At 36.3% G+C, this 17,669-nt stretch overlaps 1 protein-coding gene across 2 annotated transcripts in view; it reads left to right on the top strand.

The window, feature by feature from the left end:
• The window catches only part of DHX29 (DExH-box helicase 29), a 43,939-nt gene that overhangs the window by 6,674 nt on the left and 19,596 nt on the right, over positions 1-17,669 (top strand). Inside the window, exons 2-12 of one of the 2 annotated variants that reach the window (XM_044916768.1) lie at positions 1,562-1,635; positions 3,035-3,148; positions 4,064-4,193; positions 4,891-5,033; positions 6,713-6,841; positions 10,016-10,142; positions 10,868-11,026; positions 12,667-12,832; positions 13,098-13,221; positions 14,680-15,135; positions 16,754-16,897. In XM_044916768.1, coding sequence (XP_044772703.1) covers positions 1,562-1,635; positions 3,035-3,148; positions 4,064-4,193; positions 4,891-5,033; positions 6,713-6,841; positions 10,016-10,142; positions 10,868-11,026; positions 12,667-12,832; positions 13,098-13,221; positions 14,680-15,135; positions 16,754-16,897 — 1,766 coding nt within the window. Of the gene's footprint in view, positions 1-1,561; positions 1,636-3,034; positions 3,149-4,063; positions 4,194-4,890; positions 5,034-6,712; positions 6,842-10,015; positions 10,143-10,867; positions 11,027-12,666; positions 12,833-13,097; positions 13,222-14,679; positions 15,289-16,753; positions 16,898-17,669 lie in introns of both variants that reach the window. The other variant, XM_021702138.1, reaches the window with a different exon arrangement.

Genomic DNA, 17,669 nt, shown 5'->3' with positions numbered 1-17,669 from the left:
AGATTTTAGGATGGCTGGGGCTCCGTGAGATCAGAACTAGTTCCATAATCTAAAATGTTGTCTTTTTTTTTTTTTTTAAAGATTTTATTTATTTATTTGACAGACACAGCGAGAGAGGAACACAAGCAGGGGGAGTGGGAGAGGGAGAAGCAGGCTTCCCGCCAAGCAGGAGCCCGATGTAGGGCTCGATCCCAGGATCCTGAGATCATGACCTGAGCTGAAGGCACATGCCTAACGACTGAGCCACCCAGGCGCCCCTAAAATGTTGTCATTTTTGTGGTTATTTTCTCACGAGTATATAGTGGTATTTTTCAGTGACTACATGATAATACAGAAAATTGAATGCAAAATCCAGACATTAAGAGATTTGCAAAAATGGGAAACAATTTTTTTTTATTTTGGAAAATGCAGTTATTTTTCATAAAAAGTGTTTATATTAACTGGTCTTAGGTTTGTTGTTTTTAATGAATTAATATTTAAAATTTTTCCTTTTTTATTTACAATATGGTATATATCAGTGTTAAAATTCACATGAACAGAAAGTATTTAGGATTGTCACTGATTTTTAAGAGAGTAAGGAGATCATGAGACCAAAGGTTTGAAAGTACCTTTTAATACTACTTATTCCTTCTTGGTTGGTCATTGTTAGAGAACTGATGATACGCATAGCATTTCTGTTGGCCGGAACAGAGTTGGCATCTGTAGTGGGTTGAGTAGTGTCGCACTTTCCCCTTCCCCCCCCCCCCAAGTTCATTTGCACCTGGAACCTCAGAATGTGACCTTATTTGGAAATAAGGTCTTTACAGATATAATTAGTCAAGGATCTTGAGATGAAATCATCCAATGAGTAGTGTCCAGAGAAAGGAGAGGGATAATTGGACACAGACACACACGGAATAAGGCCATGTGAAGCACCATGTGTAAAAAAGAGGCAGACAAGGCAAGCAACTCCCGGGATCGCCAGAAGCCAGAAGAGGCAAAAAAGGATTCTTATTTAGAGCTTGTAGGGAGCATGGGCCTGTTGACAACTTGATTTTGGACTTCTGGCCTCCAGAATTGTGAGAGAATATTTCTGTTATATTCAGCCAACCAAGTTTGTGGTAATTTGTCCTAGGAAACTAATACAGCAACCTTGGACTCTATGAATAGAAGATGATAGGGACTGCCACCTCATTTTTACCTTAAGGGAGTGTTTCTCTTTAAAATTAACCATCGTCTCTACCAGGAATCTAATACCCTCTGAGAGGTCTTACTTCAGCCAAGTACCAGGCAGAAAAGCATCTGATTGTGAAAATACAAAGATGAAGATAAATTTAATTTAAAAAATGTACAGGCCTTTGCTCTTTGTAAGTAACTGGTTAACCTAGAGAACTCTAATTGGTAAAATGTTTTTGAAAATTTAGAGGCCATATTGCTAGATTGTAGATTCCTTGGTGAAGTGGGGAAAAAAGAGCTGAAATCAAATATTTAATGTTTAGCGATTTTTTAGAGGAAAATTAAAATAGTGTAATAGCTATTAATGACTAAATTGCCTTGACTACTTTTTGTCTGTTATATACAGGTCCAAAAATTTATAGTTTTAATTCTGCAAATGATTCTGGTGGTCCTGCTAATCTGGATAAATCTATTTTAAAAGTGAGTACTGAGATTGAGTCATTTCAAGAAATGTTCTCTTTGAAAAATGAAAAAAAAAGATATTCTTAAATATAAGAAAATTATGGGGTATTTAAATTTTTTGTAATAGTTAATTGCTGATCCGTACTAAATAGAAGTAAATCATAACACATATATTGAAAGCCCATAAGAAATTAAAGAAGATCTGGATAAGATCCAAATTTCTAAGGATAGCATATGCATCCTTTCAGACCTGATTTGGTGTACATTTCCAGCCTCCTCCCCATTATTCTTTTCCACTTAAAATTTTAGTTTAAATCTCATTGTTCCCTCAAATCCCATATGATTTTATGACTCCAGGCTTTTGTCAGTGGGCTCTCTGCTTAAAAAGACCTACTTCCCCTTCTCCATTTGTCATCTCTGGATCCTCTAGGAAGTCCTTCATAACTCAGCAATTTTCCTTGTGATTCCATACTTTTTTCATATACCTTTTTAAATGATTGCTGTGCTGGTTTACAGTTTTTTTTTTTATATAGGTTTCCTCTGCTAGACTGAACTCCTGAAGTATATTTTTAAACATAGCTCATTGTAGGCATTCAGTAAAGATGTGGTCAAGGGGTGGTGTCTTTGTAGGTAGATGTTTATGTATTCTTAGGTCAAAAATATGGAAAGAACATATGGAACAAAAATATTGAAGACAAAATGGCTAATAGAAAAACAGGAATCAAACCCTGAAAGCCAAAAGAATTTGCGTAGCTTAATTATTACTATTTGTATAGCTTTTACTTTTACCTTATAGGTCTTTTTAGTGTAGCATCCATTCTTTCAAGCTGTGTGCTTGGGGTGGTTTACATTAAACAGATTTCTGGAATCCATCTCCAAGGATTCTGATTCAGCTTGCTTAGGATTCAAGCTTAGGAATCAGTCATAAAATAGCAATCCAAGAACAATGTCTTGAGACATGCAGGTTCAAGAGGGTTTTTCAAAGGATTTTTTCTTGCCGTACATTGCTTTTTCCATGTCACATTTTTTTTTCTTTTTTTAAAAGATTTTATTTATTTATTTGAGAGAGAGAGAGCAGGGGGGAAAGGGAGAATCAGGCTCCCTGCTGAGCAGGGATCCCGATGTGGGGCTCAATCCCAGAACCGTGGGATCTTGACCTAAGCTGATGCTTAACACCATGACACTTAACCAACTGAGCCACCCAGGCACACCTGTCACATTTTTTCTAAAATATATGGTACAGATGTGGTCCAATGAATGGAAGTCTAAAATACAATAATTATTTTATCTGATTTTAACTGAAATCCTTGTATTTGTTGGCAGGGATATAGAAAACTGTGTGATTTTTTTCCCTAATTATTAAATGTTATTTAATAATTTAGGTTCTAATTGGTAATGACCTTTTTGGCTTCAACAGGTGGTAATTAATCACAAACTAGAGCAAAGAATTATTGGAGTGATAAATGAGCATAAAAAGCAAAATAATGACAAGGGGGTGATTTCTGGAAGACTTACTGCCAAAAAATTACAGGTATTTTGCAAACTTTTTTTAACTTCCTTATTTTTAATGGAGCCTTTTTAAGACAGCTCCACATGTGAGATGGTGAGATAAAATGACTTCTTCAGCTTCCATTGAGATTTCATGTAGATCATTTCCGTCAGCAAGAATAGGGAAGGAATTGGGCCAGGTACAAGAGCACACATTAAAATGGTGGTATGAAAATTAAATTACATTCCCCAGATTATATTAGACTCTGTAGTGGGCACTTTGCTTATTTTTTCTCTGGCACAATACCAAAAGGTACTTGGCCCCATTTTCCAAATGAAGAAATTGGGGCTTGGAAAGATTACAGACGCTATAGCTGGAGGTTGTTAGTAAGTAGCAGAGTAAGCAGAGTCTGGATTGGAACCCAGTTCTGCCCAGCTCTAAAGATCATGCTTTAGAAAGTACATTAAGATGCTTTACTTTATGTATGGATGTGTTCATTGAAGCACTACTTACAATAAAAAAAGAAAATATCCTAAGTGGTCACCAATAGGAAACTGTAATTAGCTTATGATATGTCTAGCCAGTGGAATATTATATAACTATTAAAAGTGATGAAGAGTTTCTAATAACTTGGGAAGATGTTTACATTACATTATTAAGTGAAATTTGTTTTTACAAAATCATAGAAAAATGACTGGAAGGAAACATACTACATTGCAAACAGTATCTTTGAATAGTGAGAATATGAGCAGTGTCTTCAGGTCCTTTTTTAATTTATCCATAGTTTTCAATTCTCAGTTTGGTGAGCATATTTAACTTTTCTAACCGGAAGGGGAAAAAAAAGATATTTTTGAAATTAAAATTTATTATCAGCTTCTGGTTTAAAATGAGTGGAAGAATAAAATGAGTAATAAAATGAGAGAAAATAGAATGCCTTTTTTCATTTCCCTTTCATAGGATTTATACATGGCTTTACAAGCATTTTCATTTAAGACCAAGGACATTGAAGATGCCATGACTAACACACTCTTACAGGGAGGTGATCTCCATTCTGCCTTGGATTGGCTCTGTTTAAATCTTTCAGATGGTAAGTAGTATTGTCATAAAATTCAGTTTCTCAAACCTTCTCAAAATTATTTCAGCATTTGTGACATTTGTATCAAGCTCTAACTTTTTCCACTGTTATAATTGCTTATTTTGCAAATATTCTTACTCTTTTTCGCTCTTTACAGTATGTTTTCAGAGATTGTAGTCCATGCAAGAAGGAATTATTTTTTGTACATTACTTTTAGTTGTCAGTAGTCATTTTACAGTGCACTTAATACAACAAATTCTCAAAGTTTGCCTGCCTGTAACCTGTCAGGCTGTGTTTCCTGGCTTTGGTTCAGAAATTTGGACCCTATGGCTTTAGATAAATTTGTTTAACCAGAAGGTCAAGGTTACAATCTTTGGCAGGAACCTGGAGTGCAAATTGCTTGTATGACTGACTGAGGATCTTATCATACACTATGACAGGCAACCAAGGAGTTGGGAAGGGTTCAGATTTTTTTTGAAAATTTAGAAGTCTAACACATTGAGGGTGAAATAAATGGCCAAACAGAGGTGGGCTAGCTATCTCATGAGTGTTTCCACTCCTGCTTTGACAATAAAGCCAGGTTCATCATAGGATTTCTATCCTTAGGAGATGACGGATGGAAGAAAATTCTGTGCTGTTTGTCTAGGCAGGGTTTATATGCATGTTTAATGAATGTGTATGCTTATGTTTTTTTATTCCCATTTTTAAGATGCACTTCCTGAAGGATTCAGTCAAGAATTTGAAGAACAGCAACCTAAAAGTAGGCCAAAATTCCAGTCTCCTCAAACACCAGCCACTGTTTCACCTCCATTGCAGCCTAAAACCAAAACACCAGAAGATACTAAGATTAAGGTAATTTAAGAAATTAAACATTTAAAGTTATATAAAATCAGAATGAAAACACATGTAATAGTTCATGAGTAGAAATACCAGGTTGCAATAACATTTTTGCTTATCAAAAATAACTAACTGCTTTGCCAGGCTTTTCTATCACTGTTTCAGTAATCTGTTGCTGCATAATAAACCACCCAAAAAAGTAGTGGCTTAAACCAACAATTAATTTCTTTAGATTCTACAGTCTATACTGGGCTCAGCTGGTTAGTCCTTCTGTTCCATGAGGTATCTTCTTAGGCTGGAATATCCAAAATGGTTTCTTTGGGGGCTAGCCAGGCATTCCTCTTTCCATGTGGCTAGCTTGGGTTTCCTCAGATGTGGTGGTCACAGAGTGGTCTGATTTGCATGGCATCTGGCTTCCAAGAGCAAGTATTTCAAGATGATAAGCCCCAGCTTGTATCACTTCTGCTAATGTTTCCTTGGTTGAAACAAGTCCTGTGGCCAACTCCAAAATACATGTGGAAGGGAATTACAGAAAGTCATGAATACTAGAAGGTGTACTTCATTGGGGCATTACACTTAAATACTCTGCATATCGTGGGGCGCCTGGGTGACTCAGTCAGTTAAGCGTCTGCCTTCGGCTCAGGTCATGATCTCAGGGTCCTGGGATCGAGCCCCATGTCAGGCTCCCTGCTCACGAGGGAGCCTGCTTCTCCCTCTGCCACTCCCCCTGCTTGCGTTCCCTCTCTAACTGTCTGTCTCTCTCTGTCAAATAAATAAATAAAATCTTAAAAAAAAAATACTCTGCATATTGTAAAACCTCTATAAACATGGATGAAACTGGAGAACATTATGCTAAATGAAGTAAGCCAGTCACAGAAAGATGAAGACTGCATGATTTCACTTATGTGAGGTATCCAAAATAATCAAACTCATAGAGAAAGAGAATAGAATGGTGTTTACCAGAGGCTGAAGGGAGGAGAGGGGAAAGTGGGAAAATGTTGCTTAATTGTTAAAAGTTTCAGTTGCACAAGATGAAAAAGTTCTAGAGATCTTTGTAAGATAGTGCCTAGAGTTAATACAATATTGTGCACTTTAAAATATGTTCAGAGCATAGACGGCTTAAGTGTTCTTACTACAGCCACCACTCCCCACTCCCACCAACACACATGAACAAAAGAACACAAGGAAGTTTTTGGAGATGATGGATAAGTTTAGTACATTGATTGTAGTGATCATGAGTGTATGCATATATCCAAACTCATCAAAATATTGAGTTTATATATACATTATGATAAACTAATCTAAAACTGATATATTAATATGCACATTAAATTTGTACACTTTTTAAATGTATCAGCTATATCTCAGTAAAGGCTAAAAACAAAACAAAAACAATCTGGAAGCATTATCCCCAGAAAACCCTGTTTTTAAGGAAAAATGCTAGTTTTTAACAGTTCTCCTTTTATTTTTTTTGCCTGTTTATAAAAACACATTTTTTGGATTTTGCAAGCTTGGACTTCTTAAAGTAATGTTGAATTCATTTGTCCTTCACAGAACAGTATGTAAGATGATTTTTGAGGCTACATGTCTGCTGTTTCTGAGTATAAAGAAAATAGTAAAAACAGGGATATTTGATGGTAGTTTGACACCTTTTTCTAACTTTGGTTTTTCAGATATTTGTTTTTCCTTTCTAGCCAAAAAAGGAAGAGAAAAATTTGGAAGTAAATATGAAAGAATGGATCTTGCGGTATGCTGAACAGCAAAATGAAGAAGAAAAGAGTGAGAATTCTAAAAGTTTAGAAGAGGAGGAAAAATTTGACCCTGTGAGTTAGAAATGTGTATTAGGCTTCTAGCTGGCTATTCATAGGCAACATAATTTAACTTTTCTGTGACTTAGTTTTCACCTTTGTAAATTAAAGAAATACCTACCTCTAGGAGTTGATGTGAAGATTAAACAAAACTTACAAAAAACAAAATAGAAATGGCACAAAATAACTGCTCAGTAGCTGTTACTTATATTCCTCCCATGGTTAAAGAGATAATCATCAGATATTTTAAATGATTATCATTTGTAGGGAGTATGCTAAATTCCTTGGATAATAAGAGAAAAGCACATTTCTTTACAGAGGAAATCCGTGGTCTGGTCAGAGAAAACCTAGATATAAGATAAACTAAAAATGTAAGGTTAAATGGAAACAAGTTGTAGGAAGAAAATACTACAATACATATGTCTGACAGGACTTCTGTCTAGAATTTATAAAGAAGTTTTAAAAGGACAACAGATACTTCACAAAAATAGATACATGGATGGCCAGTAAACATGTAAAAATAATTTCAGGATCACTGGTCATCAGAGAAATAAAAACAAACTGCAATGAGATAATATTTTATCTTCATCACAATGGCTGTGATTAAAGAGATAAGTAATACCAAGTGTTGAGAAGGCATGGAGCGACAGGCACACTCAGACATTGATTGTGGGAGTGTAAAATGGTACATCCACTTTGGAAGACTGGCACATTCTTACGAAGTTAAACGTGCACTTAACCGAATGACCTAACAGTTTCGTTCCTAGGTATTTATTTAAGAAAGAAAGAAAACATGCCCACAAAAAAGACCTGTATGCAAATGTTCATAGCAGCTTTATATTCATAATACCCAAACACTGCAAGCAACTCTCCAATGCAGGCAACTCTCTAAAACATACTTGAATGAAAGAAGCCAGACACAAATGAGTACATGTGTAATTACTGGATTAAAATCTAGAAGAGTCATCCATGCAAAATCAGTCTATAGTGACAAAAGGCAGATCAGTGGTTGCTTGAGTCCAAGGGTACGGGAAGGGGATTGACTGTATGGCAGCATGAGGAAACTTTTGGAGATGATGGGAATGTTTTATATCTTCATTATGATAGTGGCTACACGGATATATACATTTATCAAACTCAATTCACCTGTACACCTAAATGTGTACATTTTACTGTATATAAGTCAGACCTTAATAAAATTGGTTTAGAAAGAAAAAAGGGAAGTTGCAGAATAACATGTGTAGTATGATGAACCCATTTGTGTAAAAGAGAAAAATATATACGTATATTTGCATTCTTATTATGCACAGAAATGATCTGGAAAGATTCACAAAAAGCTATTATTAGTGATTAGGACTGGGGTGCTAGAATGGGAGGGAGACTTCTTTTTTTAGACTCTTCTATATCCTGTAAGTTGTTTTTTTTTTTTAACCATGTGCCCGTTTTAAACTAATATAAACAAAAAGAATTTGGGACAGTACAAGTCTCTGTTGAGGTTCAAAGAAGAGGTGTCTTCTGATTGGAGCATTTGCTTAAGCCTGCAAAGAAGAGTGGTGGAACTTGAAGGGTGCATAGAGTGCACGTGGGCAGGAAAGGAAGATGGTCCAGAGGGGTGAAACAGTGTGACCAGGGTACAGAGGTGGAATTGCGTAAGGGGCCTTAGGGTATTAGACAGTAAATGAGTATATACAGAGCATAAAATGTAGATGAGTACTGACAGGTGGGAGTAAACAGGTGAGTTTAGCTGACACCAGAAGATTTTGATGCCTAGAAAATGAATTTGACTTTTCCTCATGTGAAGAGCCACTGGAAGCATGGGGGCAGGTAAATTACAGGAAGAATTTGCTATTTTAGGTCAGATTTAGTAGTGTTTGGTTAAGGTGGTTTGGAACATTTAGGTAGTGTTCCAGGTGATTTGGAAAGGATAGGGAGGGGCGCCTGGGTGGCTCAGTCGGTTAAGCGTCTGCCTTCGGCTCAGGTCATGATCCCAGTGTCCTGGGATTGAGCCCCGCATCAGGCTTCCTGCTCTGCAGGAAGCCTGCTTCTTCCTCTCCCACTCCCCCTCCTTGTGTTCCCTCTCTCGCTGTGTCTCTCTCTGTCAAATAAATAAATAAAATTTTTAAAGAAAAAAAAAAGAATAAAAAAGAAAGGATAGGGAAGCCATTTTGGTAGCTATTGCACTTCCTCAGTTGTGAAATAATAAGGCTCCAAACTGGAATTGGAAAGGAACAGAAACATTTAAAGCAAGAATCCAGAGAAAGTGTTGATTTGCCAAATATTAAGGTTAATGAGTCAAAGACAGCAAGAGATTTGCAGGTGGAGGGATGGTATCCGTGCCAGAGATAGGAGTGATGAAAGAATGAGTGTGATTTGGGTGAATAGGAGAAGATAGCTAAGCCTTCTGTTAACAGTGTATCGTGTGTGTGCTACACAGAGTAGCCTCAGAATTCAGCTCCATGTGCTGCCTTGGTTTATCTCTTTTCCATTCATCTTAACGGTTGTGTTTTATAGCAGCATTCTACATGCCCTTATCTTCACCCTGTACGTTATGCGTTTTACCTGTCCCTTATTAACCTAAGGTAAAAAACAGAAATTTGAGTTTAACTTTAAACTGTATCTAATGGCTGCTCAGCAGAGCTAAGTCCTTAAGTTTTATTACACCCCTTTTCCCCAGAGGCTTTTTTTTTTAATGTCCCTTACTATCTTCTACAAGATTGATTATGGGAAGATAACTTTCAGATGAGTATTATTATATTATTACCTATACAATCCTTTAAAAACATGTGTTTATAAAATGTATAAAGATAAGACGTTTTCTTATTTTAGAAATGAACTCAATGTTTACTTTTTCTTCTGTAGTTTTAAGATTTTATTTAACATGTCAAGGAAGTTTTCCATGTGAATCACCCTCATTCTGTTGCTATCTCATTTTCTTTTTTAATGGCTGACTAGTTTTTTCCTGGAGAAAAAGTTGTTTTGCAGTTTTTCCTCTTCATTCAGTACTGCAGTATTATGTATATGTACCTGCAAATCTGCATCTTTGTATTAGTTCTCTGAAAAATTCCTAAAAGTAGATTTGCTGGATCAAAGAATAAGATCACAAGGTCATAGGTTTTGATATAATAAATTGACAATAGATTAACTCATTTTGTTCTTTTTTAAATTTCTGTATCATCTTATTTGGAACAGAATGAAAGGTACTTGCACCTTGCAGCAAAACTTCTGGATGCAAAGGAGCAAGCAGCTACCTTTAAACTAGAAAAAAACAAGCAAGGCCAAAAAGAGGCTCAAGAAAAAATAAGGAAATTTCAAAGAGGTAAACACTTCCAAATTCTTAGATGTATAAATGTCTTTTCTTTTTTGGCTTTCCCAGCATGGAGATTGCCTCTTTTTAATTTGTGTACAAAATCCCAGTTTATACGTGGGCTTGGCAGACTTTCTGCAACGAGCCAAATAATAAATATGGTAGCTTGTGCGGCCATATAGAGTCTCACAACTACTGAACTCTGCTGTCACAGAATAGAAGCAGCTATGAACAATATGTACGTGAATGGCTATGGTCTCATAAAACTTCACAGATACCAAAATGGGAATTTCATATAATTTTCACATTTCACCACCAAATATTTCTTTTTTTTTTTTCCCCAACCAGTTAAAAATATAAAAATCATTCTTAGCTTATAGGATGTACAGAAACAGGCAGCCGGCTAGATTTGACTGGCAGGCCATAGTTTGTCATCCTCTGATGTATACCTTAAAACCTCATTCAAGGAGAAAGTGAGGCGGATATAATTCCATGAGTATTCATTTCTAGTGAAGATGTTTTTCCGAACCTTCTACATCTGTTAAATAATTTATTTAAAACATTTTAGTATATGTGAAATAAATTGCCTCTGACTTCTAGCACAAATTCCAAATAGGAAGTGTTGAATACTTGGCTACAAGGAAAAAGACGGAATGCTCTCTTTTTTAAAAAACATCTTTGCAAAATAAAAAGACATAAAACACAAATACAACAGAGCATGATTTTTTTCTTTGTAGAAATGGAAACTTTAGAAGACCATCCAGTATTCAATCCAGCCATAAAGATTTCGCATCAACAGAATGAAAGGAAAAAGCCTCCTGTAGCCACAGAAGAGGAAAGGGCTTTGAACTTTAACTTATTTGAAAAATCGGTAGCTTCTACTGAAGAAGAGAAAGGTAAAATGAAGGGAAAGTGTTTCAAGGTGTAAGTAGTAAAATGTCAATGAAAATACAGTTGAGAAACTATGTTACTTTGCATTCCAGCAGACTACATAAGCTGGCAGTAAAGCTATGTTTCCACGTGCTGTCTTAGAAAAGTAATAATTATGATAACTTTTTAACATTTTATAATTACAGTTATCTTGCTTCAGCGTCATCTCTTTCCAGCCAGAATTATCTTTCCATAACACACATTTAAATGTGAGTTCCTTGTTGAAAACCCTTAATCGGTAATAAGTCCAAACCCTTTATCATGGTATTGAGGATCCTTTGCATTCTGCCACAGTCTGCCTTTCCACTTGTTCTCCCAGCTGTGTACTACAGCCACATGTTATTTCATGGCTCCATGATTTTGCTCATCCTTTTAGCCCCTACTGGCCAACCTTTCCCTCCTTTCAAAGCTCAATTCAAAACAGCACCTCTTTAAGCCTGCCGTGAGTCCTGCCATGCCACCGTATGTGTGTAATTGTGTACTTACTTGTGCTAAGTAAATTATTGATATAGCTTGTGTAATATTTATCTGTAATACAGTCAAAGCCTATACTAAATTGTCAGTTTTTTAAATTATACATTGTTTCATAAGTATTTATTGGATTTCCTTACTGTTCAGAATGTCACATGCTATGTGTACAGTTATTAACAAAATCACCTACTGCTTGCCCTCTTCAAGGGTATGGTCTAGTAGGAGAGGTAAGGTTTACATATATATAAATATTTAATTACCAGTTGTGATGTGTGCTATCAGAGCAAGAAAACTGGTTTCTAATAATAGAGATAAGGGGACTGATGACTTGCTCTGAGATCTAACAGATGATTAGGTGTCAGCCCAGTGACGTGGTGGGAAGAGCCTTCTAAGGAGGGAGATTGGAAGTCTAACTTGGAAAAGATCTAGAGCAGACTATTCAACAGAACACTCTATGACAGAAATGTTCTGTATCTGAGCTATCCAATGTGGTAGCTACTAGCCAAATATGAGTATTGTGCGCTTGAAATGGGATTAATACAACTGAGAAACTGAAAGTTTAATTGTAATTAATTTAGGTTTGTCCGCATGTGGCTAGTGGCTACTGTATTGGGCCAGGCAGGCCTGGAGCATTTGGGGAGGTGACCGACTACCTGTGTGGCTGCAGTGTAGTGAGCATGATGGTAGAGTGATAACAGGTAGGCAGAGATGGACCATGGAGAATTTGGACTCTATTTTATATGGAATATGAAGCCAAAGAAGGTGATGGTGGTGGTGGCGGCTATTAAGCAGAGAAGTGACATCTGATTTATATTTTTTTCAAAAGATTACCCTTTCCTGTGTGGTAGCCTCCCAAACACTGTAGTTCAGAGTACCATAAATAATTCATCACATGGATATCATAGATATTTTACAAGTTACTCAGGATACTTTAAGATTCAGATTTTCAATGGTTCTATCCATTCAGAGGATTTGCTTACATCACTTGTAGAAGAGCAAGCTTTTCTCTGTCATTTTTCACCTATTCTCTTCTAAAAGTCTTGTCCCAAAATTGAGAGGACTTTGATCACTCAAAAGAGATGATACATTACTGAATGACAATTTTTAAAGCACCAATCTTTGTCTGTCATTTTAGAGAAAAAGAAGGAACCTCATGATGTAAGAAATTTTGACTATACAGCTCGAAGCTGGACTGGAAAATCTCCCAAACAATTTCTGATCGATTGGGTCAGGAAGAATCTTCCCAAGAGTCCAAATCCTTCTTTTGAAAAAGTTCCAGTAGGTAGATACTGGAAATGTAGGTATGTTTTTCTGGTTAATTGAATGAACTTTTAGGAAAATCTAAGATGAAAAATCTCTTTGTTTCTTATGTGTTAAGTGGACATTTAGGAAGCTCTCTCATTCCACGTCTCTGGGTGATAATGCTCATCAGTTATCTAGGTACAGTGTCTTCCATGGAAATATTTAATTTAAGTAATTAACGTAAACTTAGGTTGGGGGTTAATGGAATTCTGACTCGTTTTACTTCATTAATTTTATTTTTAAAATTCTTTGGCTTCTTTGTAGGGTAAAGGTAATCAAATCTGAAGGCGATGTACTGGTAGTGTGCCCTACAATCCTAACAGAAGATGGCATGCAAGCTCAGCACCTGGGAGCAACTCTAGCTCTTTATCGTTTAGTGAAAGGGCAGGTGAGACTTTTTAGAGTGAGCTGTTTCAAAAATCATTTGTGGACTGTACGTAGCCGACCTAAAACTGTATGGGCATACGGAATGTCATATTTAATTATGGCCCTTCGTGCCAGTTTTTACTTACTGCTTCTTCAAATTAATCCTCATTTCTGCTTATTTATAATTTTGACTGCCTCTAGCCCCTAAACCTAGCTCAGTCTTTCTGTCCTTAGACCAGAGGCTCTGAACCATTTCAGTGGTTCAGTTTTTCAGGCTCTGCTATTTTACAGATTAAAAAGAGTTGTATGAGGCTGGTTGAAGTAAGAATTTTTAAACAGTTTAATGTTTAAATATTATCTCTCTTTAAATGTTGTATTTTCCCTCAGCTTTGAGAAGTTATAGACCTTGATTCCACTTTTCAGTTTTAGGCTATATTAGTTATAAGCTCTCAGGTTAAGGAAAGATTAAAGTACTACTGAAGGAAGCTCTTTTTTTCTTGGATTGTTAGATTGTCAACATTTGTTTTATACAATATATATATTATTTTCTTCATGGAAATTATAGACCCTGATGACATGCAACTCCAAACAATAGTTCTTATCCAGTTTCTGGTAGTAAAAGTTCTTAATGCCTTTATTTCCCTTATTTTGCAAAAAAGGTATCATAAGCTAAGCTTAATTGATAGAAATGACTATCATTGTTACAGAGAAAACTGTTACAGAAATAATTTTGTAGCACAGAATTAGGATAACTTAGATTGACTCCACTGTAGTTCATTTTTTTTTTTTTTTTAAGATGTATTTATTTGAGAGAGAGAGGGATAGTGAGAGAGAGCACAAGCAGTGGGTGCTTCTCCCTCTGGAGAAGCAGACTCCCTGCCGAGCAGGGAACTGATGCGGGGCTCCATCCCAGGACCCTGGGATCATGACCTGAGCTGAAGGCAGACGCTTAACCGACTGAGCCACGCAGGTGCCCCTCCACTATAGTTCATTTTAAATACTTTGACCTATAATCTTAATTTAACTACCAGCATCTCATAGGGAGCTTTGTTTCAGAAATGCTTTATGGATCATCTACATATTTACATAGCACCACTGCAGGAATAAATAATAAAAATGTATTCATTAGTTTCCTATGTTCCAGGAATGAGCACTTTTCATATAGTAACTTAAAGTTTACTTCAGAATATGTCTATAAAGGAGATAGTAGCCCCATTTTATAAATGTAGAAACTGAGACCCAGAGAGATTATCTGCCCAAGGTCACACAGTTAGGAAGTCTAGAAGCCTGAATATGATATGCTGTTTATAAATTTGCATCATGAGCATGTATCTTATATTAAAGTAATAACTTACTAATTTAAGAGAGAAATTACATTTTAAAAGGCAAGTAGGTATCCTGAACTCTAGCCTATTGAAATTTGGTATCCAGTAGTTAGTGAAAATAACATACTGCTCTTTTTTTTTTTCCCCATCTGTAGTCAGTGCATCAGTTACTTCCTCCCACTTACCGAGATGTTTGGCTGGAGTGGAGTGATGCAGAAAAGAAAAAGGAAGAATTAAATAAAATGGAAACCAATAAACCCCGTGATGTGTTTGTTGCCAAACTTCTGAACAGATTGAAGCAGCAGCAGCAGCAGCAGCAGCAGCGTTCTGGAAACAAGCGTGGAAACTCTGAAGATCCTGAGGAATCTTGGGAAAATTTAGTTTCTGATGAAGATTTTTCTGCACTGTCCTTGGACGCAGAAAAGGCAGAAGATTTGGAACCTGCTCGAACCCTGTTTAGAAAGTTACAAAGCACACCGAAGTACCAGAGACTTCTAAAGGAAAGGCAGCAGTTACCTGTGTTCAAACATAGGAATTCAATCATTGAAACGCTTAAAAGGCACCGGGTAGTGGTTGTGGCAGGTGAAACAGGGAGTGGCAAGAGTACTCAAGTACCACATTTTCTGTTGGAAGATTTGCTTCTAAATGAGTGGGGAATGAGTAAGTGTAACATTGTCTGCACTCAGCCCCGAAGAATCTCAGCAGTGAGTTTAGCCACAAGAGTATGTGACGAGTTGGGCTGTGAAAATGGACCTGGAGGAAGGGTAAGATGATGTCCAACTCTGCCTCAGTGAGTGGTGACATTACTCACCTTTGCTCTTGGCATCCGAATGGAACCTGCACCATGTATGACTTGTGACTTACTGTGTATTCAGTAGCACATCTCAGGCACTTTTCATGTTTTCTTTGACAGATGTCATACTGTGCCACTCTCCCTCATCTGAAAGGGGTTGTTAGTAGTAATTCTGTCATTAAAATTCTCCTATCAAGGAAAAAATATATTCAGTTTAGTAACTGAATGGTCAAATATGTTACATACTAAAGAGAACAAAGAATATAAACAAGTACAGATTTGACTGTAATATCCTAAATCTCAAGTTTCTGCAAATCTTCTCTATGGAATGTATTCCTGAATAATTTTCATTAATTCTTTTTAATAAGCAGAAGAAAAAAAATATATAGAAGAAAAAGCTAGACTGTTGTCAAGCCCTTTATTTTTAAAAAATGGAAAAAATACTAAAATATCTCTTGTCGTGCATTTTGCCATGCAAGCATACCCAAAACTTGCCACACCTTAGCCAGAATGACTGCAGAATACAGAAATTAATAAAATTGCTTAGAACCAAATATGATAAATTCCAAGTTAAATAACTCAGCTTATTTATACTTTGCATTGTCCTTTCTGGAGACGGTACTTAACATTTTTGCCTCTGTCTTTATGTACCCCTTTACTAAAAATGTTTTATGTAACAAATTACCTGGGTTTCTCTCATGGAATGTAAGAAGAAAAAAGACAGTTTCTGTCTGATAAGGAACTCGCGTTAAGAGGATGACAGATATGTACACACATGGCAAATAAAAGAGTGACTGAAAAAAATCAATGTGGTGGAAATAGAAGGAACTTCAAGATTCCCATCAGGCACCACCTGTACAATACCAGCTGCTTTTTAATGGTGGCAGCTTTTATGAAATCTTGATAGAAAATTTTGGGAACTGCTCTAAATTTTTGTTCCTGGGTACCTCAGCATTTTGTTCCAAGATAATTGAATTAGAAAGAATATTGGTGCCTGGGTGGCTCAGTCGGTTAAGTGTCCAACTCTTGGTTTGAGCTCAGGTCATGATCTCAGGGTTGTGAGATTGAGCCCCACTTCGGGCTCTGTGCTCAGTGCGGAGTCTGCTTGACTCTCTCTCTCTCCCCCTTTCCCTCTGCCCCTCCCCCCCCCAAAAAAGAATAGAATGATACTGATGGTACCTAAAGCTGGTGAATAGCTTTTGTGTCAACACTTGGGAAAGAACAAAAGTTTTTCTTGTTTAAAGTTAGCAAAACAAATTTTAGATAATTGAAGACCATGGAAAAATAATTTTAATTAATAAATTTCACTAAGTAGATATAGATTTACTTAAGCTGCTCCACCTAGTAGCAGGATCAGCACCTGCGCTACATTTCTTAGCACTTGTTTCCCAGATCACTTGTGAGAATCTAATCTCAACCTTGTGTTCTCCCTTCAGAATTCTTTGTGTGGATATCAGATCCGGATGGAATCTCGAGCTAGTGAATCTACAAGGTTACTCTATTGTACAACAGGGGTTTTGCTAAGGAAACTTCAAGAAGATGGTCTCCTAACTAATGTGTCTCATGTTATTGTAGATGAGGTGAGTATATTCTATAGTCAAGTTCAGATAAATTCGAAACATCTTCATATTAAAAAGATGCTATTTCTAATGCTAGCATTTTATTTGCTTATTTAAATACCAGATACTTTACATGTAATAATTATGTAATTTCTTCTAACAAATGTGTGTCATGTTAATTGATTTAATACCATATGACATTTGCTATATGGTAGATGCTATTCTGATTTTATGTATATAAATTTGTTAATCCTTCTCACACTCCAGTGAAGTAGATATTCTTACCTCTGTTCGACAGTTGTCAAACTGAAGCACAGAGAGGTTAAAATACCTTGTGTAAGTTCACACAGCCAGTAAGTTCTGAAACTGGGGGTTCATACTGAGGTCATTTGGCTGCAGTCTGTGTTCTAACCAGTATACTGACTCTCAGCTATGTTTAGTTGTTAAAGGATTTTCTTTGATTCTTATTAAAAAAAAAAAAACTCTTCATCATTTTCTCTCTAGATATATCCCTCCCTGAATCAAATTTGAATGCACACTTAAATTGAATGTTTAACTTGAAGATTTTCCCATGGGAATTATTTTAAATGGCACAGTAGCCTAGCATATGTAAACTCATTTGCTTTGTACATAGTTTTGTCAAGAAGAAATAAGATATATAGCATTTCTCTTATTCAAGTAATATTCAAAAAAATTTCCCTGATGTAAAGTTTTTATGAGTTTCTGTTAATTCACCAAGTTCAGAAGGCAGTAGAAGTTCAGTCATTCGGGGCACCTGGGTGGTTCAGTCGGT

Source organism: Neomonachus schauinslandi, chromosome 7 (genome assembly GCF_002201575.2).
Source record: "Neomonachus schauinslandi chromosome 7, ASM220157v2, whole genome shotgun sequence".
In the NCBI taxonomy this organism is placed as follows: Eukaryota; Metazoa; Chordata; class Mammalia; order Carnivora; family Phocidae; genus Neomonachus; species Neomonachus schauinslandi.
Note: the sequence above shows the minus strand (reverse complement) of the source record. Positions and strands in the feature narration are given on the sequence as shown.